The 25,662-nt window shown below is 47.5% G+C and overlaps 1 protein-coding gene across 1 annotated transcript; it reads right to left on the minus strand.

The window, feature by feature from the left end:
• Positions 1-774: 774 nt before the first annotated feature.
• On the minus strand, positions 775-25,488 carry pdgfrb (platelet-derived growth factor receptor, beta polypeptide). Its single transcript, XM_076032994.1, has 23 exons — positions 24,896-25,488; positions 15,081-15,149; positions 14,475-14,792; positions 13,621-13,878; positions 11,813-11,943; positions 11,272-11,440; positions 10,049-10,229; positions 9,324-9,439; positions 9,056-9,179; positions 8,721-8,932; positions 8,542-8,636; positions 8,312-8,444; positions 7,293-7,403; positions 7,001-7,111; positions 6,442-6,598; positions 6,170-6,336; positions 5,645-5,757; positions 5,056-5,178; positions 4,840-4,951; positions 4,119-4,218; positions 3,938-4,043; positions 3,020-3,312; positions 775-2,041 (listed from the first exon to the last, which is right to left on the minus strand). The coding sequence occupies exons 2-23, from the start codon at positions 15,121-15,123 to the stop codon at positions 1,894-1,896; spliced, it is 3,321 nt and encodes a 1,106-aa protein (XP_075889109.1). The 5' UTR covers positions 15,124-15,149; positions 24,896-25,488; the 3' UTR covers positions 775-1,893.
• Between the last annotated feature and the right edge of the window lie 174 nt (positions 25,489-25,662).

The following is a 25,662-nucleotide window of genomic DNA, read 5'->3' on the forward strand; positions in this document are numbered from 1 at the left end:
GTGTGTGTGTGTGTGTGTGTGTGTGTGTGTGTGTGTGTGGAGGGGGCGGATCAGCGAATTCACGCTCCACAAATTAATGAGCCAGTGCCAATGTGTGGCAGAAAGGCAGAATTCCCCCAGACGTCCACTGAGGTGAGACTAATCAACGCCATCGCTGGCCGTGACCGCTGCCGCTAAACTTTGACTTGGAAAGGAGGCTCATGGGAGAAGGAGGAGGGGGTGTCAGATGACTTGCTGGACCAAGGACTCAAAGTAAGAGGTTCTTGGAAATATGAGTCTGTAAAAAAAAAAGAAGAAAATAAATAACCATACAAGTGAGCGTCTCCGTACCCAGACTATTAATCTGATGAGATATTAATCTGAAAGAATACTTCACTGGTGAGACAGTCAGAAGGTTCCCTGACTCCTTTTCTTCTCCATCTGTCTAAATCTCATTGACAGTAGTTAAAAATCAGGGTCATTTAGATAAGAGGCACTAAATTACCATGTAGCCTGAGCCACAGCTTTAGATAATACACTTTTATTGACACATATACAACATATAAAATGTCACAAATATATATATTATATATATATACATATATATATATATATATATATATATATATATATATGTATATATATATATATATATATATACATATATATATATATATATATATATATATATATATATATATATATATATATATATATATATACATATATATGTATAAAAATACACATGTAAACGTTAAGAACTGCTTTGGTACCATAACTTGTGATAGAGTGAGCTTGTGCATGTAATGGCGACACATAAACAAAAAGAGTTTTTTTTTTTTTTTTTTCTAAAAAAAGGTGATGCAAGTATTTAAATGTGAAAGTTACCGAGCTGCAGCAGCACATGGAAAGCATCGCTCTGTCACGTGTACGCGTGCGGCCGCTATCTATGTTACCGCTGTACTGAAGCAGCCTGCGCTAGCGAGTGACAAAAGCTGCGAGGCAAGAAAAATGAAAAATAAAATTCTGTCAGTTTTATTTACAAAGGCACTAGTGTGCTGCTGTGGTGGCAGTGATACGCTTCACTCATTTTGCTTCTCGGAGAGTCACCTTCCGAAGTCACTCGCTGAGAGCCAAGTCACCATATCTTCATTCCATTTCTGTCCTCTTCCTAAATAAAGTGCAAATCTGGCACAGATCTATGAAATAAACCTACAGATGTCAAAACAATTCACAAATGATGCAGGAATACATCTCATATTTCATCATATTTCAGGCCACAACAACCAAAAAAAAACAACAACTGATAACCTTGTGACACGGCTAAAACAAACAGGGATTTTTCAGTAAAACAGTGCATATATAACGCGTCTATGTTTGTGGCCCTACTATATAAATGCATGGAACAAGGCAATCGTCCATGCACATTTTAGCTATGTAATGACCACAGCAGAAGGTTTTAATTTTGTCATTGAAACCAAACATCCCATGGCTCATTGTGGTTTAGTGTTTATGATTCCCATGAACTTAAAAAGTTGTAAAAAAAAATATATATCTATACCCGCATTTTTAATTAGGTTGGACACGTGAACCTTAAATGAGGGTTAAAGTGAACAAACAAAAAGAAACTAAAGTACAGACTCTCACTAAGGCCTCTTCTCACAAAACATCTTCACTTCTAGTACATGCTGTACATGGGCTGAGTACCATTTTTATATTCAGGTGAGTTTCCTTTAAATGCAAGATGCTCATCATACTATTGGTAGTTTTTAGAGGTACTTAGTGTGTTGGAAAAAGTGTTCATAAAAAACAAACAAATGGCAAAATCTCGCAGGTGCACAGTGTCGATGGGAAGATTGGCAACTCTGTTGTGCTACATTCTAGTAAAGTCCCGCTCCCTTCCTGTTGGCCGCCCTACAGGAAGCTGTCCTCCACCTCGGGGGTCCCCGAGGAGCCCAGCAGGGCGTCCCTCTCGCTGCTCTCCTCCAGCCGGTCCTCCTCCGGAAGGGTCTCAGCTGTGTCCTGTGACAAGGAGTCGGTCTCCTCCTCCAGAGCCAGAGAGCTGAAAAAAAAAAAACAAGAATCGCAGAGAGCCCAGTCACGTAAGAGTCACAAAGGGACGCATCAGATGTCAGTTTATTAGCGTCTGTTAGTGCTGCTGCTTCTTATCGGCCGCATCTATCTTCCATCCAGCCACAGCGTTTTTTTCTTATGAAATCTTTTTCGACCTGTGTGTGATCTAGAAGCTTGTTTAATTTACAGCTTCAATTTAAAAAAAAACATAGCATGGCGGGAGGGTCAAGTGGACGAGAGAAATAAAAATTTATGAATTATAAGTTCCAACCCAACAGAAACAAACTGATTATTAGATGATACGTATTAATGTTTTAATTTCAATTTCTGATAATTAACCAGGGTGTGCTGCTGTCAGCCTTCTCAAACAACCACCTGCTACAAGTTTGTTAAGCTATTAAAGTTAATGTTCCTATAATTGTTTGCCAGAATTGTGAAAACCCTCAGACTCTCATCCTATTGGCTGACAGCAATGGCGCCTGAAGTCTGGGACGATGCCGACTCCTCACTGTTCTATCGGAAATTTTCCATATCAGTTGGTGGGCGTGGCTTTCAAATAACATTTTGTCTCTTTCTGTTAATCATTTATTACTCCATTTTTTTTATTATTTTTTTTTTTTACAGCTGGTCACTTATTTCATCCCTCGTCCCTGAAACTGTGACTGTCACTTTAACTCTGCTGTTTGCACTGAGGATAAATGTTGTGCTGCGCTTTCAATTCCAACAACAAAAAACTATTTTTGGGGGATGTCAAGAAGAATCTCTCGCGAAAGTCTTACAGTTTAAGTAAACGCAAATCTCCTCAAAGCAAAAAGCTAAAAGCAAAAAGCCTCTTCATTGATTATCTGTTATCTACTTATTTAGACACAAGGAAACAGTGCAGAACAATGTCTGCAATTGTTGCCTGTTTTGTTGTATCTTCACCATTTGCAAGACACGTGCAGTGTCTGCTGTGAGGGTTGTGTACCTTGCAGGGCTCTCAGACGGCACGCCAGTGAAAACGTCCTCCGGTTTCGGGTCCGGGATTGGGATGATGTAGTCGTTGAATGAATTTATGACTTCCTGCACGTCTGCGTCTCGTCTGGGCTGTCTGGGGCTCGAGCTCTGTGCGTAGGGGTCGGCGGGGAAGGGCAGGCCGACGGGAGACGAGGAGCCAAAGGCCGGGTTGGCGACTGGAAATGGAGAGGAGAGCCGAGGTTTGGTGCGGGCCACCGCCGGGTGGTCACTCTTCAGGAAGTTCTCGTTCACTTGGCTGTATCTCTGTTGTGAGAGGACAATAACTTCAGTGTTAAAACAACAGAATTATTTAATAGTCTCAAGTCTCTATTATATTATATTAATTGTGAATAACAGTAGTTTGAAATCTGGATGAAATAATGTGTCACGTCTATATAGAGTGAACATCAAAAAAACTTTAAGAAAAATAAAGATTTAAAAATAATTTGGCAGCAAGATCAAAGCAAACTGCATAGCTGATGATTTACTTATCTGAGATATTGTGAAGTGTGAAAGACTTTTGAAATCTATGAGTGCATTTTTAAAAAGTCTAACATTAGTATTTCACAAAAATTATATTTGACAATAAATACGCATCGTGAAATTAAAGGTGGACAGGAAATGCAGTGGGAGGTTTTATTTAGGTAAGTGGTGGGTACATGCCTATAGTGGCCACAAGGGGGCAGAGCAGTTTGCTTTAACTGGGAGAAACTGGAGATTGACAGTTGTTGCAAATGATAATAATCAGTTTATAGAATAAATAAACAACCTCATCATTTAAATATTGAATACAGAATAGAACAATAGCTTGCGAGATATTAAAATGATTTTTTTTTTTTGGCCTCTGAATGATTAAACACTAAACCAGTGACGTCTCAACATCAAGTACCTTTTTGTAGCTGTCAGTCAGCATGTTCCCCACGCTGTGAACCAAGTGGGAGAACTCGGGCCTTTTCTCAAACTTCTCGTCCCAGCACTTCTTCATGATTTCATAGCTGCAATGTAAAACGAGGTCAATTGATCCATTTCACCACGCGTGACAAGGGATGCGCCAACAGAGTGAGACTCACACTTCGTCAGAGGCGTGAGCCGGCTTGGCCATGCGGTAGCCTCTCTTCAGAGCGCTGTAGAACAACTCGTTCATGGGGAGATCAGGGTAGGGCGTTCCTCCTGCAGGAGAGCACATTGCGCGTCATCTTCAACCCAAAATATCCAAATCGCTTTTGACATGAGAAGATTATATTATTCATTTCCCAAGGGATATGCAACCCTGACAGTGGAGCACAAGACGGATCTTAAAAGTCCACTGACTGTCAGCACAGAGGACCTTTGGTTATCCCTCACAGAGGCAGGATTGTGAGATTGTTTTTTACCACTTTGGTTTGGTTGAAGCGTGCTAATAAAACATCTCCTTTGTTTTCCTTTATGGCTGGGTCAGAAACTCTTGGCAAGAGACTTTAATAAACACTTATGAGTTACAATACCGCGACTCATACTTTAAGAGCGTAACTGTGCCAAATGAGGTGAGAGCACCCTTTGAGGGCCACAGGCTCGCTGGTGTCTGGAGTCCTGAGTGACCGCGCTCAGACCACCAGACTTTTCAAAGGAGAGATTTGAGATTAAAGGAGGAGTTGGAAAAAAAAATGTTGTTGAATGGATGATGAGCAGGCAAACTGATTTTGACACCCTAAAACAGAAATTGAACCCCTCCTCTGTTTCCCTCTGATCTAGGATGAGGTTAATGGCTTTTTCTGTGTGTTTCTCTGTGTTTATGATTCTTCGTCCACTGACCTAGAGTGAAAATCTCCCAAAGGAGGATGCCAAATGACCACACGTCACTCAAGGTGGTGTACAAGTTGTGGAAAATGCTTTCCGGTGCCATCCACTTCAAGGGCAGGAAGGTCTGAGAAGAGGAGGAAGAAGAAGAAGAAGAAAAGTCCATGAGTCCATGAGTCACTGATTCATGGAAACTGACCGTTTCTTTTGCGCTCTGATTGTGCGACTTACGCTGCCTTTGGAGATGTAGTTGGTGTCGTGCATGATGTCTCTGGCCAGGCCGAAGTCACAGATCTTGACAAGTTTACCCTCACAAATCAACACATTCCTGGCAGCCAGATCCCTGTGGACGCACTGTGGGAGAAAATTCCACCAGTTAATTTGGTTTGTCTAACAAGCATGAAGAACTAGTTATACGTCCAAGAATATTCCAGTGGGTATTTTGGATTGGTATCACATGTCAACACCATTTTTGAGGGGGAAGCTAAGCTAGGGCAGGTGATTGGCTAAACTACCTGTCTACCACTTTCGAATGGGCCAATCAGCTACGTCAGTGCTAGTGTAACCATGTAGCTGCAGCTTAACAATGCTGGCACCTTGTTTGGCCAATTGTTCAGCTAAACTCTTGCAGTCCGTCTAACAAGAAAAAGCCTTGAGCAACATTTAGCTTAGCATTTAACATTCACCTTCCTGTTTCGCTACAGTGTTTTCTTCAGTTTTTTAGGGCAGCCTGAAGTGTTTGCAACCGATTTGTTCCGGAAAGGTCGATTATGCTGAAGAGGTATCAGCGACACACGGGACGCTGGTCTCCACATCTTACATTCTTGGATGCGAGGAAGTCCATCCCTTTTGCCACTTGGTAGCTGAAGCCCAGCAGATCGTCGTAGGTGAGGGTGGCAGAGTCGCTGATGACCAGGTCCAGCCTGTCACCTCCTGCGAGAGACACCACAAAAGAAGAAGAGTGGAGAGATGAGGAGCAGCTCATGAAAGGACATATTGAGATGTTGTCAGGGTGAGGGCGGGCGAGGGGAAAATCCAGCCGTCCCGTGACTTCATGGGCTGGAACGCTTTTACATTTAACTGTACATTGGTTGCAGTTCATGATCAAAACACTGTTGTGACAAACAATTAATCTGTTGATGAATGGCAAGAGTTTCGGTGGACGCTAATTCACATAGCATTAGTAACAGCATTTTCTCGCAGCTGGTTGAAAGGGAGCTTTGCCTTTTAAAATGTTTGGCACACAATCAGTGTGGACATTTAACATTATTCGCAACAAGCCGCATTCTTCATAGCTGTTAGCGGAGGAAACGGATGGACGCTGGTGTGAGTGCACAAACCAGACCTTGTTCCTGATAGATGTTCTGCTGATAGGACGACTCGTACGGGGACGGCTGAATGTCCGCGTACTTGATGGCATCAATCTGCTCCTGCATGGCCACGTACAGTGAGGGCTCGTCTTTGCTCATGTCCATGTAGCCGCCGTCGCTCTCGCTTCCGAAAGACACGTAGCTGGAGGGAATGCAATGAAGGGATGAGTGGCCGGACTCTGGACAGATGACCGGTAAGTGACAAGAACACAAAGGCGCCCTCCCTCCCGAGTGTCTTCGCCCTCACCCTTTCCTCTGGCTGAGCGGGGTGCTTGCTCTCGAGATGAGGCAGTCGCCATCTTGGCTCTTCTCGGCGTAGTACTGCAGTAAGGAGTGCTTGTTCCGATGTAGGTAGTCCACCAGGTCGCCATAGCGGCAGTACTCTGTCACCAGGTACAGAGGCCCTGAGTGGGCGAGGAAAAAAAAAATGGCTTTTAGCCATTTCAACGGGAAAAAAAAAAAGGAATGTACTACAGCACATCCATTGTTGATATCAAACAATTAAATGGACAAGACTTATTTAACGCTTTTCTACATATTTGCAATGCATTCACCCACTCAAACGCCAATAAGCAGCTGCTGGGAGCAATTTAGCGTTCAGTTTCTTTCCCAAAGGCCACCTGACATGTGGACAATCATCACTTCTGCCATCGGGCAACCCATTCTACCGACTAAGTCACAACCACCTGGGGGTATATTATGGGAACTCAAGGGCATTTTCCCCCCGCTCTGCATTTATGGCCAAATTTGAGACAAAAAGCACAAATCTTGCAGCAAACGTCTCTGAAACCCCTCTAAAGGCCCACCGTGTTTGGTGCAGGCTCCGAGCAAGTTGACGATGTTGAGGTGAGGACCCAGGTGACTCATGATCTTCAGCTCGGACATCAGAGCCTGAGTCTCGCTCCGCCGTGCTGTGGCTGGAGAGGAGAGATGGAGAGAAGCAGTCAGTCAGTAAACAAGACAGCGGGCTGCTTGTCTGCCAGACTCCTGGATGACCTGCTGGCTGCACGTCGAAGCAACCTGGCAACCCGACCGAATCTCATGTGGATCAGCGCACATGTGTATGTGCTTCGTGTGTTATTACATTCTGTGTCTTACACTTCAGCATTTTCACAGCCACCTTCGTGCTGGACTGGGAGTGAGCGAGAGTGAGGCCATAGGCGGTTGCCTCGACCACCCGGCCAAAGGCTCCCGATCCAAGAGTGCGACCTGAAGCACAAAGAGAGGCTCAGTGAGACGGAGACCCTGAATGCAGCATGTGGTGGTCTGGGAAGTGAAAGTGGAGGCAGAACAAAAACAAAAAATTTACTGTTTTAAAATATGAGCGTCAACACTGAGCAGGTTATAACAGCTGGTCTTTACAGAGAGGATCTGTGTGAGCTTGGAGAGATGCCTGTTTAGAAAGAGCCGCTGACGGCCGACGAGCCTCCGTCAGCAACTAAGGCTGCAGAAGAAAAAGCCGCTTTAACAGAGAGAAATGATGGAGGACAGAACGTAGAAGCTGGCTTAAGAGGATGAACATTGAATGTTGTGTATCTGCATTTGAAGGGATCTGTTGGCATGGATAACTAGTGAACAACAAGTTGTCAAAGTAATTACAGAAAGCCAGTAAAAAAAAAAGTCACTATTGCGTCTCATTTGCTGGTATATAAGAATTCATATTTGTATTAACAACAGGCTACACTCTAATAATCTGGTCTCAGTAATTGATCCATTTGAATTTCGTATCATTAGTACCACATAAGAGACATAATGCCAGTTCCTACAACAATGAAATAATACATTTCAATAACATTTGGAAAATGAAAAGTACATTTGAAAAAAATCCTCATTAACTTCAGTAAAGTGTTTGTCTTCAAAACTAACTTGATTTGACCTTCAGTAATAATTTGCTCCAAGTCCACCTGCACTTTTGTACCATATTTTGTTCACTGTTTGCATTCTGATGCCCATTGAGAAAACAACCCGCTGCTTGACCCTCACTGTGGTCTCATGTAACATGTAATGCTCCTCTGTTGTTTGCATTAAAAACCATCTTGCTTTTCCACTGATCCTTTGTCATGTTGAATTAGTCATCGATGCTCCTCTGTTGTGCCTGACTCTTCCCAGGGACTCACCCAGCACCAAGTTCTCTCGGGGCATTTCCCAGGCCAGGTCATAGGGAAGGTGGATGGGGTCCACGTAGATGTACTCGTGGCCGTCCTGGCTCACAGACTCGATCACCTTCCACCTGATCTCATATCGAGGTTTCTGGGAGTTTAAACACAACATGAAATCGTGAACCTCTGCACTTTCAAGACCTGTCGCCTTTCAAAAAAAAAAAAAAAACAAGCTCCATGCCCCTCACCTTCCTCCATACAGCAATGAGGATGATGATGGACATGATGATGATGGCCACTAAGGCCAGGACTGCAGCCAACACCGCCACCTGGGAGAAGAGAGCTGTGACGGGCAAGAACAAAGGTCAGGGCACAAGACACAAAAGAGCAGAACTAATGAAAGTGGGACGCTTGTGATGACACCTACTGCTGGACACCAGTTTGACATGCCTCCTGTCCCCGACTCCATCTCGGTTGAGGGCCTCGCAGCGGACGGTGACGTGCTGAGGCTTGTGGAAGGTCACCTGACTCCTCACTGTGCTGGTCTTGCGCGTGGGGCTGACGCTAACATTGTTCTGGATGCTCAGCACGTCCGGCTCAGGTTGCAGCAGCTTCCACAAGTCTGTCTGGTTGCCGCACCTGCAGGACGAGATGAGCGGGATGCGTTCATGCTCATTCATGGAGCGACCGGCACCGGTGCATCTGCTTGCACAGTCAGCCCCCTAGTGTTCATTCCCTGGCACTCCAGCGACGCAGACCTACTTCTGAATGCTGTCGCAGCTGGACCACTGGATGTTCGGCGCTGGGACTCCCTCGGCCACGCAGGTCACCAAGTGTTTCTTCCCAGGGAGGTGGTGGTCTGTCAGGTCTTTAATCTGGGGGTGGACTAACAGAGGGCAACTGGGGGTCAGTCGTCATCGTTGACGCGGATGAATACAAAGTCTGCCTTTCATTTTTATTAAAAATGTTTTTAATCAAGAAAGGCAGAAAAAAAAAGCATGCCAGTCATGGTTAAAAATGACCTGCTTACCTTGCACCTCCAGGTCAAAGGTCACTTCCTTTGAGTCATCCTCGTGGGAGATGAGGGCGGTGTAGAGGCCCCTCTGCTCTGTCCTCACTCGGACCAATGTGAGGATGGAGACATACCTGCAGAGAAAGACATGACCAAAGATGAGCAAAGTTGAATGTTTGGTCACTTCTACTTCTCCTAGTACAAAAGAACAGCGGCAATAAATTCCAAGTTCCATCCCTGGAAAATGTCCCGAGCCTCTCCACTCAAGACGCTCCTCATTCGCATCAGATTTTCTTGTGCTCGAAAGAAGGAAAAAGGAGCTACAGTTGGGTTCACGTTAAAGAGTTAAAGAGATTGTTTCAATGCAAACGGGATCTTTGCATGTTTCATCTTTGCTATCAAGTTCATTCATATGGAAGCTGGTTCACGACTTGGTGATCTCATTTCTCACCTGTCTCCTTGATTTGAAAATTGTGTCGTCTCGAGAATGTGAAAAATGAGAATGTTGCACTTGGAGTGCTGCCCTCTAACAGCTTTGGTGAGTTGTGACAGGTTTGTTGTGTTTATGGTTCATGCGTGATGACTGACGCCGTCCGGTCCTCGGGGGAGTATCAAGTTTCTCTGCGTGAAGAAGCTTATCTGTCGATGACGGACAGGAGCTGGATGTCCCTACACTGTGTCGCTAGATCTTTGAGTGGTTTTCATGTGAGGAGCACAGGTGAAGAGTCCAACGGCTGTCTCACCTGATTTCGTGCTCTTGTCTGGTTACGATGGTTTTGTCTTCCCTGATGGTGGCGCCGTCCTTGCTCCAGCGGACCTGAGGGGGCGGGTAGGCGTCGAACTCCACCGTCAGCCTCACGTTCTCTTGCAGCTTGCTGGAAATGTTTTGCGTCTGAGCGGACTTCACATCCACATAGCCCCGCTCTGAAACAGGAAAAAGGAAATGATTGGTTGAACGTCGGGTTGAAAAGTCTGATTACCATTTAAAAAAAAAAAGCAAAAAAAAGCCATGCATCTGAGCATTGCTGGACTCTGCGTTGATCCTGTGGGTTTTTTATGGTTGCACAGCTCATATTAGTCACAGTTTGTTGGTCACATATGTTCTGGTGCTGCAGGTGTGGGAGAACTGTTTTTGTTTTTGTTTTTTTTTTTCATCAATAATCTCTAAAATATAGTCATACAATAGACAAACAAAACAAGAACATTTAGGCTTTTATGCCGACACAGCCTCCTCACTAAAAATGCACATTTCACTTTATGTGGACAACCAATCAACCAACGTGTGAGCGCCTCACTGGAAATTTCCATGCCACGCTTTGATTTTAAGGTCTCACATCTGGCCGGGCCTGCATGAGTAGTTCCAAGCAATGAACAGGAAAAAAAAAAAAAAAAAAAAAAAAACACTTTCTGGACGTCGGGATGTCCAGGCCACTGTGGTGCTGACCCTCTGTGGTCAGACATTATTCATCCCTTCCATTGCAGTGCCCAGGGGGAAGCACAAAATTGCTCCTGTCTGATGATTCAAGTCATTGAAGGATTCATAAACATGGCCCACCCCGCTGCAGAGGGAATAAGCACACACCGAGGGTGTAGAGGAGAAAGAAGGAAGAGCTCTTCAGTTGAATGAATCTTCCTCGTTTTTGGCAGTCAGGCCTCTGGTCAGATCACAATACTGGACCCACTGGAAGTCAGTGGAAGTCTTTTTTTCAGATGTGAAAGTCTAAATAAAGAACTTGGGTTTGTTTTTCAAGGTATCTCACAAGGCGTCTGCCTAACGCCGGCAGTTTATTTCCCATTTTGAACAGAAATAAATACCAGTCATGTTCATTTCCTTTCGCCCAACCACCTCTCTTTGCTTGACCTGCCCGGGTTTACATAATAAGCGGCCGTAGCATAATAATAACATGTCCAGCGCCATCAACTGGAAGTCTGGAGCGTCGCCTGCGCGGCGGGGAGCTTCTCTAACCGAGTACGGTGATGTTGATGCTGGCGGAGGTGCGCTGGCCCTGGACGACGTCGTGCACATTGCAGACGTAGTTTCCACTCTGGGCCACGGTGGCGCTGGGGAAGAAGTAGGAGGAGCGCGTCTCCTGCTGACGGAAGAGGTCATTCGTCTCCGGGAGCACGTCGACCATCTGGAAGGTAGACAGAGGCGGTCATTCAGCGTGGTGGAAAACTATCGGAATGAATTTGCACCTATGTGATCATTCAGATGCAAAGTAGAAGGTTGTGAAGAACAAATATTGGAATGCGTTTGCACACAAGTGATTGTTCCGATTGAGTTGAAAATAAAAGGTTGTAAAGGGAGATTGAACCCAAGATGAGAAGGAAGGAAGATGAATGAACTGCAACTAGTGCCAAATTGTACAAAAGGAATTTGGCCGGGGAATTAAACTGAGGTGTGTCTCTACATCTTGATGCAATCTGTGTTGGGTCAGGAGGCCGCCGAGTGCTCGTGAAGGGAGAACTGAACAAAAAGCGCCTGAATTTGCTCCACTCCCACTCACCTCCCTGTTGGGGATGTCCCAGGAAAAAGACACCAGCTCCGGGCCGTGCACGGTGCAGTTCACTGTCAGCGGCTCGCCCTGCTTCAGGACGGTCTTCGAGGCGTTCATGTAGGCGTCAATGTCCTCCGGGACTGAGATGGGAGGGGAGCAGATTTGGGGGAAGATGAGGAAGAGGAGGAAGAGGAGGCGATTATATAAATGATACAAACAAAGAGGTTTGCTGCTAGTTCGGCATTAAACAAATAAACTGTTACGTTGAAGGTTTTGTATTCTGCAAAATTCCCTTCTCCTGACATTTCATGCCAGTGAAGTCCACTTTTGACTAATTTTAATGTGCCACTTTTCAGATAGTGAAACACTCAGGCCTGGAAATCCGCCATTTGTGATGTCACAAAGGCCAATGAGTTCCATCTCCTGCGCGACAAGACTCACAACTATGTTGTTTTTGTCCTCCTTCATGGGACTCTGAATGTTTTTCAGCACATCAATCTTCAAAACGAAGTACAGTTCCCTCCTTCCCTGCAGTTGAAGTCAAAGCAACCAGCGGGAGAACCAGTGGAGGCAGCTTAGGTGGGAATCAAAGCCTAAAGAACTGAGGTTGGGTTTTTGTTCTGGGAGTTTGCAGGGTTTACTGGCCGAGACACGTCAGATGTGGCAAGGCGTCTCGTTCCACAGACTGAATCACAGTCCCCAGCGACTTTCCGCTGAGCAGCTGTGAGGACCCGACGTGACTGGTCGCTAGGTGCATGGGGGGGGGGGGGGGGGGTACGGTGGGTACGGTGGGGGGGAGTTCAGCATCACAGGGTGCAGGGAAAACACAAGGGTTGTTGCAAAAGAGGCAGCTGTTCCAAGAAGTGACTTTAAAAACAGCTCAATGGAATCAACTGATTAGGATTTAGAGAGAGAGTGAAGAGAGGGAATGGAAGGAAAGTCAGCTGGTGAGACCAATTCTGATATTTTAGAGGGATTGACTTGGATGTGAGAGGCGGGGAAGCATTAAAAGTGCAGGTTTAACTCACAGTAGCTCAGCAGATCATATGTCTGTTTATCAAATTTAGCTTCAACCACGACAGGTTAAAAAGTTCAAGCATGAGCAGCACTGAGCTCCAGGACACCGGCTTCACTTCCTGATTCCAACCCCACTGCTCAAGTGAAGCGAGTAGCAGCTCGTGACTGGAGGGAACAGGGGAGCTCTGCCGTTTTTGTCCAAAAACCGATAACGAAACATTCCGAGCATTCGAAGCTGCGGCTCTGGAGACACTCGCGAGGACCTCCGCTGTGCACTCGCACTTACGGAGAAGCGGAGAGCAAACGCGGCAACGCGCAACTTTTTTTCTTTTAGCAATAATCTGTGATGAAGAGCCACAGAAATCGACCATAAATGACTTGCAACGTTTTGGTTTACATCAACGACGCAAACCAGCTGTACATATATAGCAGGAAAGCCTTCCAGAGCACAAAAAAACAACAATTTATCACAAACAGGATGTTGTGGCCGTTAGTATTTTACCGCAGTGTGGGAAGATTTGGCCAGGAAACGGGTGAATAATGATAAGCAAGCCGCTGCGGACGATGCAATGGACATTTTATTGGTATTTTTTTATGGCACTTGAAAAGGACACAGCCATTAACTTTAACAGTCTGGGTGGAGGCTGGCACTGAATTAGAGGGGCCCACTGTACGTGCATGCGCGCTTGTGGGTTCTCGAGGCCTTCAGGAACACGTGGAGGGGGGTTGATAATGAGCGCAGTTTTTATCCTCGAGAGGCGCTGAACTGAGCCGGCCTTCACCTCCCCCCGAACACCTACCGACAATGCTGAGGACGTTGAAGGACTGCGACTCCTTCACCTCCCCGCCCAGCACCCCGCGGCACACGTAGGTCCTGTCCTCCAGCGCCGCCTTGAAGCCCTCGCTGGGCGTGTAGGTTCCGCCGACGGCCTCGCCGCTGTCCTTCTCGTGCAGGGTGACGCTGATGTTGGGGTGGGTGACCACGCAGGGGACCGTGCTCTCCACACTGGTCTTGGCCACCATGCCGTGGGAGCTCTTCACGAACCACACCTCGGGATCTGCACACAGAGAGAATTCATATTTGAAGTCAAGCAATGTGGAACTCAATGAAACATTTTTTGGGGGTTTTTGGTTTTTTGTTGGGTTTTTTTTGTTGTTGTTTTTTTTGTTTTTTTTTACCAGATTCCAACTCTGAGGTCAATGACTGTGAAGCTCATCCATCTGGCCAAGATCAAAGTGTTTTCCATTCTGTCTTAAATTTTCATTGGGTTTAATCACCATCTGAGCCAAAGATGGGAAGCATCACAGGCCCAGGAGGCCATGAAGGAAGGAAAAAAGGAAGGAAGAAAGGAAGGAAGAAGTAGTTAGGAGTTTATGATCAGATTAGCATTAATGCTAAGGAAGGTGGCGTATGTTTCAGGCACTTTGTCCTTTGACAGTGGCAGAACCCAAAAATGCAAAGAATGCAGTAACAAATCAGATTATTCTACTTGAATGTGATACTCAGATACTTTGCCCAAACCTCTTTTGGAGATCTGGCGCGTCCAGTGAAAAGCAGAAAGCATTTTTTTTTTTTTTTAAGATAACACCCACATTAAGCCATTATAAACACTGTGAAACTGATCGTGTAGCGCGAGTAAGTAACACGACTCACCTGGAACGAAAATCGCCACTTCCTCGGCCTCCCCGGTTTGCTGATCCAAGCACTGATACAGGCCCGTGTGCCTCCAGGTCACCTTTCGCAACGTCAAAACGGTGCCTGCGCCGCTGACTCGCACGGTCGTGTCGCTCTGCCTGCCGTTCTGAACCTGGTCCGCCAGGGGGTACCACACGTCGTCGCTCTTGATCTCCCAGGTGGTGTCGCCCGAGCCGGAGCAGGTGAGGGTGAGGGAGGAGCCTGCAGCCAGGACCAGCTCCTTCGCCCTGGGCGTGATTTCCAGGCAGCAGGACTCGGTGCAGAAATACAGGAGAGCTGCCATCAGCACGAGGAGGAGGAGGAGGAAAAAAAAACACACACACACACGGGGTTATGTTGTGGGTCATGGAGACGGCATCTGGAGGTCAGAGGTTAAATCAACAATATGCGCCGCATCCTGTCCTATCTCTAGATGGCGAGGGATGAGAGGCGTCCGGCCGAGAGGGAGGACAACGATGGCCGGTCGGTGACAGATGGATCCGAAATGGTCTGAAGTTTGTTCACGAACTGACGCTGGATTGCGGAAAAAAATGGGATTCCCTCGGCCGTGAGGGAAGTTCTCACCTGCAGCTGTGAGGAGCAGCGTGGCCGTTTTCGACGTTCTCATGGTGGGAGCCCTTTCAGCACTTTGTTCTGCAAGCAACAAGGAAATAAAACGTGAATTGTCATGAATTATGCACGACTTTCGACCATTAGCGTCGTTCAATAGCATGAAAGTGCACACTGACACAGAGCAGCCCCCGCAGTTAACATCACTCTGTACAGCTTCATATCGTGACGAATTGGTTCCTGCCCTCATGAGCTCCGCCGGGTCAGTCGTTAGAGTTTAGAAAATAGATCACATTTCCCGTCAGAACAATCTCCCTTTCCCCCCCCAAAAAAACAAATACAAGTAAGGCAACGTCCTGCTCATATTTGGGAGGAAAAACAAAAAGCATTTCACGTGGCGTGAAGGCCTTTAATGGCCTTGCAGCTCGAGGTGGAGAGGCGGCTCTTTCCGAGGGGATTTGATGCTCGGCTGCACCGGGACAGAGCGACTATGTCTGCCTCCTTTTGTCTCCGGCTCAACGGCGCTATGCCCACAAACAAGCGGGTCACTGTCAGCGCCGCGTCACAACACGCTCGCCGGCCGTAACGCCGCATCCGAGCAATTCCAGTGCCCTTAATTGGTTTTGGCGAAAACAAAAAAATGAGGGCGTTCACAAACCACCGCTGATGCGGGAACGCGCCTCGGATTCTGAGACAGGCAAATATTTTACAGAAGTGCACCAGAGGTCAAACGGTGCAGAGCTCGTGCTGCGTTCGGCGTCGTCACCGCCGCTAAGTTTCGGCGCAACGTTAAAAGGAGCAGGACAAACACGGAGCAGGGGAGGAATGGTTTGTTATTGTGTTTGGGATGGTGGGGGTTCAGGCCTGCAGAGCTCAGACGTCTGGAAGCAGTTAGGGATGGAACACAGGCCATGTACGCAAGAGGGTGGGAAAGAGAGAGAGGGCGGAAGTGTGGAGCTTGGGAAGAGCGAGGGTGGAGGGGGAGGAGGAGGAGGAGGAGAAGGAGGAAGAGGAGGAAGCAGCCAGTGGAAAAACGGTGAAATGTGTCTTGCGAAATCTGGCGCCGTTTTATTGGTGTTTTTTTCGTGCAAAAAAATAATGAAATCCAAATATCCTGCTTCTAGTTTAAGACGGGGTTTTTGATAGGGATTTTTTTGGAGGGAAAATCTAGGGGGGTCCTCCTGTGTTTCACCAATTATCACCTCTTTATTTTTGACTGTGTCCACCAGCACAATGTACGATTACAGGAAAATAATTATTACTTAATTAGCCCCGTGTTAGCAGCCTCATTCAACGTGTAGAAGGAGACCGAAAACAAGGTGGTTGTGAGGTGGTTTTCCAGGATCAAGCCATGTATCAGCGAAGCCCTTTGTGACATCACAAAGGTCTAATTTCCATATTTGCATATTTTAACGCACATTTTGATCGGAGCACCTTAATCCATTCATTTACTGTATTTGCTTTCTCCTGCCTTCAGGGTCGCTTTGATTTGCAGCAATTGTCATCCTTTATTCTATTTGGTCCTAACGTGAAGCAGATGAACGAAGGGGATGGAGGTGGACGGACCTTTCTCCATCCTGGTGGGTTCAGTGATGAGATTTGGACTCAAGTGGATGTTCGAAAAATGATGTTAAACAGACTTCAACATCCCTGCGACCCTGAGTGCTTGAGTGAGCGGGAATGGAAAATTGATGGATGGAATTTAACATAATGTGGCAGCGTTGAGGCTGAATCACGTTGGCTGTTGTTTTTAAGTGAGTTCTCTTGGCTGAGATTTGAGCTGTCACTCAAACCAAAAATGTGTTTGTAGTTGCGCCGCTCCCAAAATGAAAATCCTGCCCGAGCTCAACCTTGTTCTAATCAAAAGAGGAAAAAGCGATCCCCAACCCACACACACACAATTACACACACAGAAAGTGCACATACATACATACATACACGAGGCACACCACCCCCTCCCCCCACCAGCGGCTTCACCCACTTCGTGCGCACAAACATACACAACTGCTGGTGTCAACGTACGGTTCACGTTCCCACAGTGTTGCTCTCAAATTTTCCCAGGCCCGTCCAACCACTTGGGACTCTGCTGCTCATGACGGCAGCAGCCTTAGGGTCCTGCTCCCCCCCACCCCCCCCACCCCCTACCCTGGGGACGAGTGTGGCCCCTGCAACCAAGCGATGACTGTCCGCTGAGGAAGCCGTACATCAGCACTCACAAGTGCCAGTAACCTCGGTGTCGGCCGCCACGGCGCTGAACGATGTGTCACTTGGCACCAGGACGGATTAGAAGTGTTATTGTGACTGGCTGTCGGTGCTATTTTTCAGGGGTTTTTTTTTTTTTTTTTTTTGCTCAAAGAGCAAAAACAGCTAAAACAGAGCTTGAGTTGTGTGTGAGATCAAACACGAGAAAACACAAACCTCAGCGTTTCAAACCTTTGAACAGGGAAGAGAAATAATGTTTGGCTTGTGCAACACGATGAGGTCTGGTGTTGACCAGTGGGCATCGGGGACTCCCAATGGGGGTCCATCAGAAGGGGGAACCTGACCCTCGAGGTAGGGTGTGCTGACAAGGAGCACTGAGAGGCGGCAGTGGAGATCTCAGAGTTAAGCAAGGCTCCATAATCGGAGCAAAATCGGCACATGGAGAAAAATGGGTTTGACCCACATTTTTCTAAACTCTGTGTAGTGCAGTGAAGAACAGCTGCAGACTGACCACAAAAACAGAGAGATGCTGCCTGTGTTTGTTCCCTATTTACGCTGAGAGACACTGGGTGAACGTCAAGGCGAACTGATCGCAGTCTGGGGTGAAGGTTGTGCAAAACAAAAAGAAAAGGGGGAGCTTAAAGATGATTTAAAAGATCCGGGAAAGAATGTTGTGCAGATTTATTGTTGCCTCTTGAATCTTTGAAATGGAACAGCCAGTTTTCGTAATGATCTCGGTTTGGAGGGCGGGGGGGGAGGAAATGGTGTTTACGCAGGCTGATGGCACAATAATCGCCATGACGGATAAACTCCTATCGGTCCTTGTGAGTTTTTTCCCACAAGATTCTGGGAATCCGGCGACTCCATCGACCTCTCGCCAGCGGCCGTAAACAACACAACCCGCGCTGCTGCACGCACGGTGTCGCACACTTGCAGGGGTCGTTTGCGGCGGACCCCGGCGGGGCGCGTGCAGCCCACGCATGGACCCACGTCCCAGAGCAGCCTGTAATCCCACTTCTGGGATTATCTATACACTGAAGCTGCATGTTTGATTTAAACATCTGGCAATGATGAGGCACTCGTCGATGAGGTGGGAACCTCTCTGCAGCTGAAGGGAGAAGTGGAGAGAGGGCGGTCTGGGGGGGGGGGACTGTTGGGGGGGCGCAAAGTGTGTAGGAGGAAACTCAATCAAACGCATCTAATCTATCGACAGAACATTTTTCTTTTTCTTGTTTTTTTTTAAGGAGTGTTTCCAAGCGCAGCTGCAGAGCTCCGACTTCCTGCACCGGGGGAAATTTTCTGGTCTGGCCCTTGTGTGGGTGTAAAGCAGCGATGCTTCAGCATCGCAGCAGTCCGCCACAAGCCCACCGCAGACAACAAGGCACGACGGGTCGGCGCGGGTTCAACGCAAAACGATGAGAATGAAACCTGCAAGAGGTGAAGAATGACTGAGAGAGGAGTTTGAATGAGAATAAAGTTCCAAAAAACAAAAAGGAAGACGCAGAAAAAACAGCAACGTGCAAAAAGGGGGGGGGGAAATAAACCAAACAAAAAGCAGACCAATTACGCCGATGACAAAGCGCAACGCTAAGCTGACACGCCGCAGGGACACCGCACACAGCACCAGACGGCGGAGAAGAAGACAACAAAGGGGAGCAGGCAGACGTACGCAGCACGATTTATAGAACGGAGCCACATTAAAGTGGAGTGTAGGACGACAGAGGGAGCGCACCCACACACACACACACACACACACACACACACACACACAGTCTTGCATCACAGACGCTGATGTGTACAGGAAGCCGTGATCTGCAAAACAAACATCTCCATTTCACGGCCGCTTCTTTCCATTGCAAACAATCACGGCGTAAAGAGGGACTGAGGGCGAAGCTCCATCACGTTAAATCCTGGTCAGAGTGCTCAAAGCCTGCACACCAGCCTCGTATTTTCAGGTTTTGTAGAAACATGTCAGGGCTTTTTGGTTGTTGTTTTTTTTTTAAAATTTCCCTCCCCCTCAGCTGTTTCTCTGACCAGTCCAGCGCTGGCCGGCTCTGTGGGAAAAAAATGACCCAGTGGCTCTTTGTCAAAACAAACGTCCATTTTTATCGCTGGCTTCGGGGGCAGAGTGACTCCTCCTGAGGGAAACCTTCTGGCCCCTCAGCGTTATGCGACACCCCCCACCCCCCCAACACACCCTCTCACCCTTTCACCCCAGCCCCGACAGTGTCTCTGTGCCCCTCTGAAGTGAGATCTGGAAACGCAGATGCAGCACCAGTAAAAAGGCAGCATCAGCTGCAGCATCACACATGTCCACAAGATGCCGGTCCCGCAACATCTGACTTCCTGTCGGCAGGAAATGCTTCAGTGTGCCGTCACGACGCTCCTTTTAGATTGTCACACTCAAACTCGCAGACCCTCGAAAAGATTTCGACTGGGCACCGGGGTCAGCGCTGCTCTGCACTGCTTCACTTTGACTTCAACAGTTTCAGTTTCAACAGGCTAGGATGAATTGAACTGTAAAAGTGGTGTCGACTGCGACCAAAATACAACAAAACGTTTCTAAAACCTAAAAGAAATTCTTTCTGCTATTCAGAATATTTATATTTAAGCAACATGAATAAGATTTCTGAACCAGAGAAGCCAATGAGGATCTCTTTGTCTCCCGGTTCTTGGTCAGCTGAATGAAATAGCGGAGGAACGTGCAGGTTTATTTTGCTGTCTGCCTCACAGACCACACCAATAAACAGACGACAGGAGACCAGGATCAATATTGGTTCAACATTAACACCAACATCCTCAAAGGCCACTACTTTTCAGATGGAAAGGTAAGCTAACACAGTAGCATCATATGTGACTTTTTGGTCAAGAAAAAAAAAACAAAAAAAAAACGGTCGAAGAATAAATCGAGGCACAAGCGAGTGTGACTCCGTCTGAATGGGAGAGCTTTCAAAAAGGTCATGAAAACAAAGTGCTCATCCTCATTCTCCAAAGATATGTGGAAAATCAGTATCACCAATGAAGATTTGATGTCTTTGGCTCAAAAAACTGTCCAGTTCCAAACACTCTGAAACGAGTGATAACATTTTTTAAGAGCTTCCATTCATGCATTGCATGGAGAACTTCATGGAGATTTTCTTCCTTCCTTATTAAATTTATTTCACCATTTGTGTCCCTGCTTTGCACCGCACATCTTTCCCCTCCTGGATTCCAGCTCTGCTTTTGCATACGACGGTTATGTTGCGTTTAGGTGACAGAGAAGAAAACAGAATACCGTAATGAGCCACAAACAAACTTTGTCTTGGCGAGGGAGCAGCTGACGGTGGTGGCAGTGCAGGAATAATGATGTCAACAGTAGCAACAGTGTGCGTGTGTTTATGTAAGGGGTGCATGCACTGATAGGAGGGAAGCAGATTTATCAGGGCCTCTCTCTGTGGACCAGAGTCTCTGTCCACTGAGAGTGACGCATCTGCACGGCGTAAAATCTTTGATGGCTTTGTGAAAATTCTGGCAACACTATCTATGACAAGAGTTTAACACAAAAGAACTCTCACACTGTTGGATGGCAGCGGATTTGAGGAATTCCTGTGTTAGTCTGCAAAGAAAAAAGAAAACTTGCCACTTCTTGTAACCCTCCACCTATAGAATCGGCAACCGAAACCCTCTCAGGTTCGCATTGTCAGCTCCCCGGTGCATTCTGCAGGCCTCAGCCTGGCTTTGTGTGGTTGTGCCTGGGGACACGGTGACTGTGAGTGGTCTCGTCTGGCCGACCGAAGCGACTCCACTCGCGCCGAGCCGAGGCGACGCAGTCGTGGGGAGCTGCCCGCCTTTCAAAGTTTCAAATGTTGTTTGCGGCGGCGGTGAGGGGCTTGTGAAGGGCTTCTGGGCGAGAGCTGCTCGCTGGGTGACGCCCTCAGATGTGGCTGCTGTTTGATATCATTTTAATGGTCTCATTTTCGACCCATTTGGGGGGGGGGGGGGCTGAATGAAGGAAAAGTGATTACGGTATCAAAAAAGAGGCGCAGCTGTTGTCGCTGGGCAATAAATCTGAGAGTCGGTTGCCTGTAATTGTGCAAAATGCCTGCGTGACCTCTCCCAGCCAACTGAGGTCGTGTCTCCCAGCGCAAGCAGCGCCGCTTAATCCCTCATTTTCCCTCCATCTGCACAGCGTTAGCCTCCTCTTCCTGCCCACCGGCCATTCAACAAACACTCAACCTGCCCTGCGAGAGTTGGACGATGCCTACACGCATGCTCGCCGTCCCTCGAGTCACGCCCACACCTCTCTGACAGAAGGAATCAGAAACAGCTGAACACAATTAAGACAAAATGTCTTGAAACTCTGGCGGTTTCCACCACGAACATGTCGGAGTGAAGAGGACAAAGGAGGGAAAGGAGAGGAGACGGTGGAGGATCATCAGTCCAGGTGATAATTCAATGTCACCACCGCATATTTGGCATCTGTATGTAGGCTAATATTAACCCTGACATCTGCAGCCAAATGAAATCCCCCCCCCCCCCCCCCCCCCACGTTTTTCTCCCCGCAGTTGTTGTAGACAAAGTTAGTCCATAAATTTCCCTACAGCTCAAAAGCGGAGTGTAACCATAATAGTGAGGCGTCCAAATTAGACTAGATTTTCCGCTGCGTGAAATATTCTTATCTTGTGAAAACAACAGACCTCTTTTTTTTTTTTCTTCCTTGTTCTCTCTCACGGTGCTGTATCACAGTGCCTGTGTGTTTTTGTTGGACAGAGGACAGAAACAAAAACTTGGAAGAGAAATAGAGAGAGAGAGAGAGAGAGAGAGAGAGAGAGAGAGAGAGAGAGAGAGAGAGAGAGAGAGAGAGAGAGAGACAGACAGACAGACAGAGAGAGAGAGAGAGACAGAGACAGAGAGACAGAGACAGAGAGAGAGAGAGGAATTTGATGGAGGCCAAAACTGCGAGAGACTCTGCTTGTTGCAGAGATGCCAGGTTGTGACATCTTCTTTGTGTTCATCAGGTGGGTTTCCAAAGTACCACAAAGTTACAAGCCTTTACTTTGCCTAACCTTTACAAAGTTAGTTACACTTGATGAAACTTTGGTTTGATCCTTAAAATTGAATTTAGTTGAAAAGAATTTAGACAAACATTTGCTCCGGACACATAATAAACAAGAACGAGCCACCGCAAACTTGTTGGATTCGCTTCGCATACAGTTTTATCATGGCGGGGACGTTTCACACCAATGCTGAGTTGACGTATTCATGATAGAAAGTACAAAAGGGAAAATCTTCATGTTAATTGTCTGTCCTATTTTAACAGTTTAGAGTTCCCAAACTAAACCAATTTTATTTTTCGTTCCTGGACGCCACTGAAACATTCCTCCCTCCGTCTTTTGTTTCCTCAAAAAAATGCTGCCGAGGTTAAAGCCAATTCTGCATAATAAGGGACCTCTAACTGTAAAAAAAAACAATTTGCTGCCTCATTTGGGCATTTTGCTTTGGACAGATATAAATACGGGTGGCCTGGAAAGGTAAACGGGAGTCGGTTTTAAAGAAATGAAAACACCAAAGTGCAGATCCCACCTCTGCCACACGTGAGTCGCTCTCTACCGCAGCATCTGTATGTTTAAACAACGTTTCTCTTGTTTTGGCTTTGAAATCGTTGCATTTTTTTTTCCTCCACCATCACCCCACCCCCTTTGCATTTTGGGGGCTAATTTGAGGCCGCGCGGATGAGGTGCAGCTGCCTGTCAGCAGCCCAGTGTGAGTAGGTGGGAGGGAGGGGGAGGAAAGGGAGGACAAGGGGGAGGAGGCCAGATGGACGGACGGCAGACAGGATGTTTCGCTGCTGCACCACTTAGTGCTCTTCATTAGGGCGAGACAGTATGAGTCAATCTGAGTGGGTCAAAACGTTGAAAAAAAAAAAATGAAGCTACGGGATAATAAACAGCTCAGTCCCAAAAGTATGAAAGATCAGTACCAGAGAACTAGTTGGTGAGTCATGGACATCTTAATTCAATGCAGAAGCGCAAGAAACTTCTGTCAGAAGGTGTATAAATGAATGGGGAGACACATGTTGGATGGCTTTTTTTTTGTTTGTTTTTGTGTGTTTACATGATTTGCGTTGCAAATCTTGGCTGCACTCCTCTCAGACCATGTTGGCCCAGCAGCAGCTGCTGCGTTTCCCCGCTCACGCTGAGTAAATCACAAGAGGACAGAGAAGAGAGCAGAGTGGGTCCGGGCCGCTCTGCTGCACCACGTGCGAGCCGAGTCAGACCTGCCGGCATGTTTTCCGCATGGTCATAACATGAAGCACATTTCGCCAGCCCTGCGCGGACTGCGCAGGAAACAGCTGATGACTCAGGATTAGGTTTTGGACCGGGGGGAAACGGAGTCGACTGGGCCTGGGAGGCCGGGGGGGGAGAAGAACTGTGCTGCTCGTCTGAGGCTGTGCATACCAGCAGCCTGACGCACAGGGAGAAAAATCCCCGCCACTCAAAAGGCAAATAAAACCTGACAATGAATCTCATGAGTGCAGTTTTCCCAACAGCGAGACAACAAGCGAAGGCCTGACGGCATCGGTGGGAGCCGAAGAAGATCAAACAGGCCGATGAGAGAGCGCCAGCAGACGCGCGACACATGCTAACGCTGCTCGCAGCCGGCGACCATTCAAACGCTTCGGCATCGCCGAGGTGGAAGCCGGAAGGCTCTGAGGTGCGCAACACATGGCGGGAGTAGGGCGACACGCCACACGCATGTCAGAGCCATAAAGAGGATCACGTTGCTAGGATGTAACCGAAGCCAGGTAGCAAAAAAACCTGAATACAGGAATTCTGGTGAGGTTGTTCATGTCGGAGCCCCGGCGCTGCTCTCCAGGGGAATTTAGAGCTTCCGGATAGAGTTGCTGTCGAGAAACTTCAGAAAAGTGGGGCTTTGAATGCCGTTGTAGGCAGAGAATAATAATTCTGGCTGGGCCATTCACAGTGGCTGGAGGAGTGGGGGGGTGACTGAAGGTGCTGAGGACCGCCGGTTCACTCAGGGTGACTGAAGAGGGCTATATAAACAAACCCTTTCGCAGTGAAGCACAAAGTAGCGTGCATACAAACAGCGCTGGCTGGGAAGCCCAGTGTGTGTGTGTGTGTGTGTGTGTGTTTGTGTGTGTGCGAGACCCTGGGATACCGTGTCAAGCGTTTTGTCTCAGCGAGAAGTCAAACACCGCCGGCGACGCTCTTTGCGAAGCGCTGAAAAGGCGTCTGCGTGGAGACGCCGCGTTGCTGTTTGAACAGGTTGCTCGCACTCTTGTCACATCGGGAGCCCCCCCCCCCCCCCCCCCCGTCGTGTACACGCTCAGGCACGCGGGTAGCCAACAGAGACGCGCTCTCGCAAACATGCAACAGACAAAAAAACAAAAGTGGCCCTTTAAGGAGTTTGTTTTCCTGGCTCGCAGGTTGTAAAATGTGATTATTTGGAGTTTTTTTCAGCCTGGAAAAATGTCACCACAGGGTGGCCTGCATCCTCCAGGAGACGGACAGCTGTGAAACGGAATCCGATACGATGGGCTCTCCATGCAGCCCCCATGAGTTTTCACCACCTTGTATCCACCTTGTGTAATCTAGTGCACCGACGGCCGAGCAAGAGAGAGCTCTTACCTTCAGAGTGGTCCGGGAACCATTGATGAGACTCCTCTCCCTCGCTCCGTCTCAGGATGTTTTAAGGCCAGTGGACTTGTTTCCTCCCTCAGAAATCAGAGGAGAGGTCTCCAGCTGCTTGTCTCTACAGGGGCTGCTGCCTCAGATCTACAGATCCCTCAGATGTTGCGAGTCTGAGGTTAATCTCTGGCGTCCCAGGAGTGCCTGTTGGAGGAAGAGCCGCTCTGAGCTCGACTGTTTGTTTAGTCAAATCACGGCACCGCTGGGGGGTTTCTGATCTTCTCTCACAGTGCCAAAAAAAAAAAAGAAAAAAGAAAAAGGCTGGTCCACCTCTCCAAAAGAGCGCTGCTGCAAGTTTAGAAATAAGTTTTCCCACTGGAGGCACATGCACACACTGCTTCCCTGACAGACGAGAGAGTCAGTGGTCCAGCCCCACTGACGCTGGAGTTGGTGAGGGTGGGAGGGAGTGAAGGAGGGAGGGGGGTCGAGCAGAAAAGAAACAGAAGTTTCAAAAAAAAAGAAAATAAAAGAAAGGAAGAAAGAAAGACTGTTGGCACTAAGATGGACTTGCGCTTGTTGTTCTTCAGTAGCAGCTGAGAGTCTTGGCGAGCCGGGGGGTATTTTGTTTATGAATGGAGGTGAACTGAGGCTGTCTCTACGGGCAACGGCAATCTGGGCCGCATCTAACCCCTTCCAATAAAACAACAAACAGGATAAAAAGGGAGGGGGAGAAAAGAAGTGAGACAGAGCGGGAGTGAAGGTTTCTA

The sequence above is a fragment of the Nelusetta ayraudi genome, unplaced genomic scaffold (assembly GCF_046127955.1).
Source record: "Nelusetta ayraudi isolate G7.1 ecotype Tasmania unplaced genomic scaffold, CSIRO-AGI_Nayr_v1 ptg000039l, whole genome shotgun sequence".
Taxonomy (NCBI): domain Eukaryota; kingdom Metazoa; phylum Chordata; class Actinopteri; order Tetraodontiformes; family Monacanthidae; genus Nelusetta; species Nelusetta ayraudi.

Coding starts and splice junctions, on each gene's coding strand:
- pdgfrb (XM_076032994.1), bottom strand. CDS start 15,123: ATGAGAACGTCGAAAACGGCCACGCTGCTCCTCACAGCTGCAG. Junction 13,879..14,474: donor AGTGGCGATTTTCGTTCCAG/GTGAGTCGTGTT, acceptor CTCTGTGTGCAG/ATCCCGAGGTGTGGTTCGTG. Junction 6,337..6,441: donor CCGCTCAGCCAGAGGAAAGG/GTGAGGGCGAAG, acceptor CATTCCCTCCAG/CTACGTGTCTTTCGGAAGCG.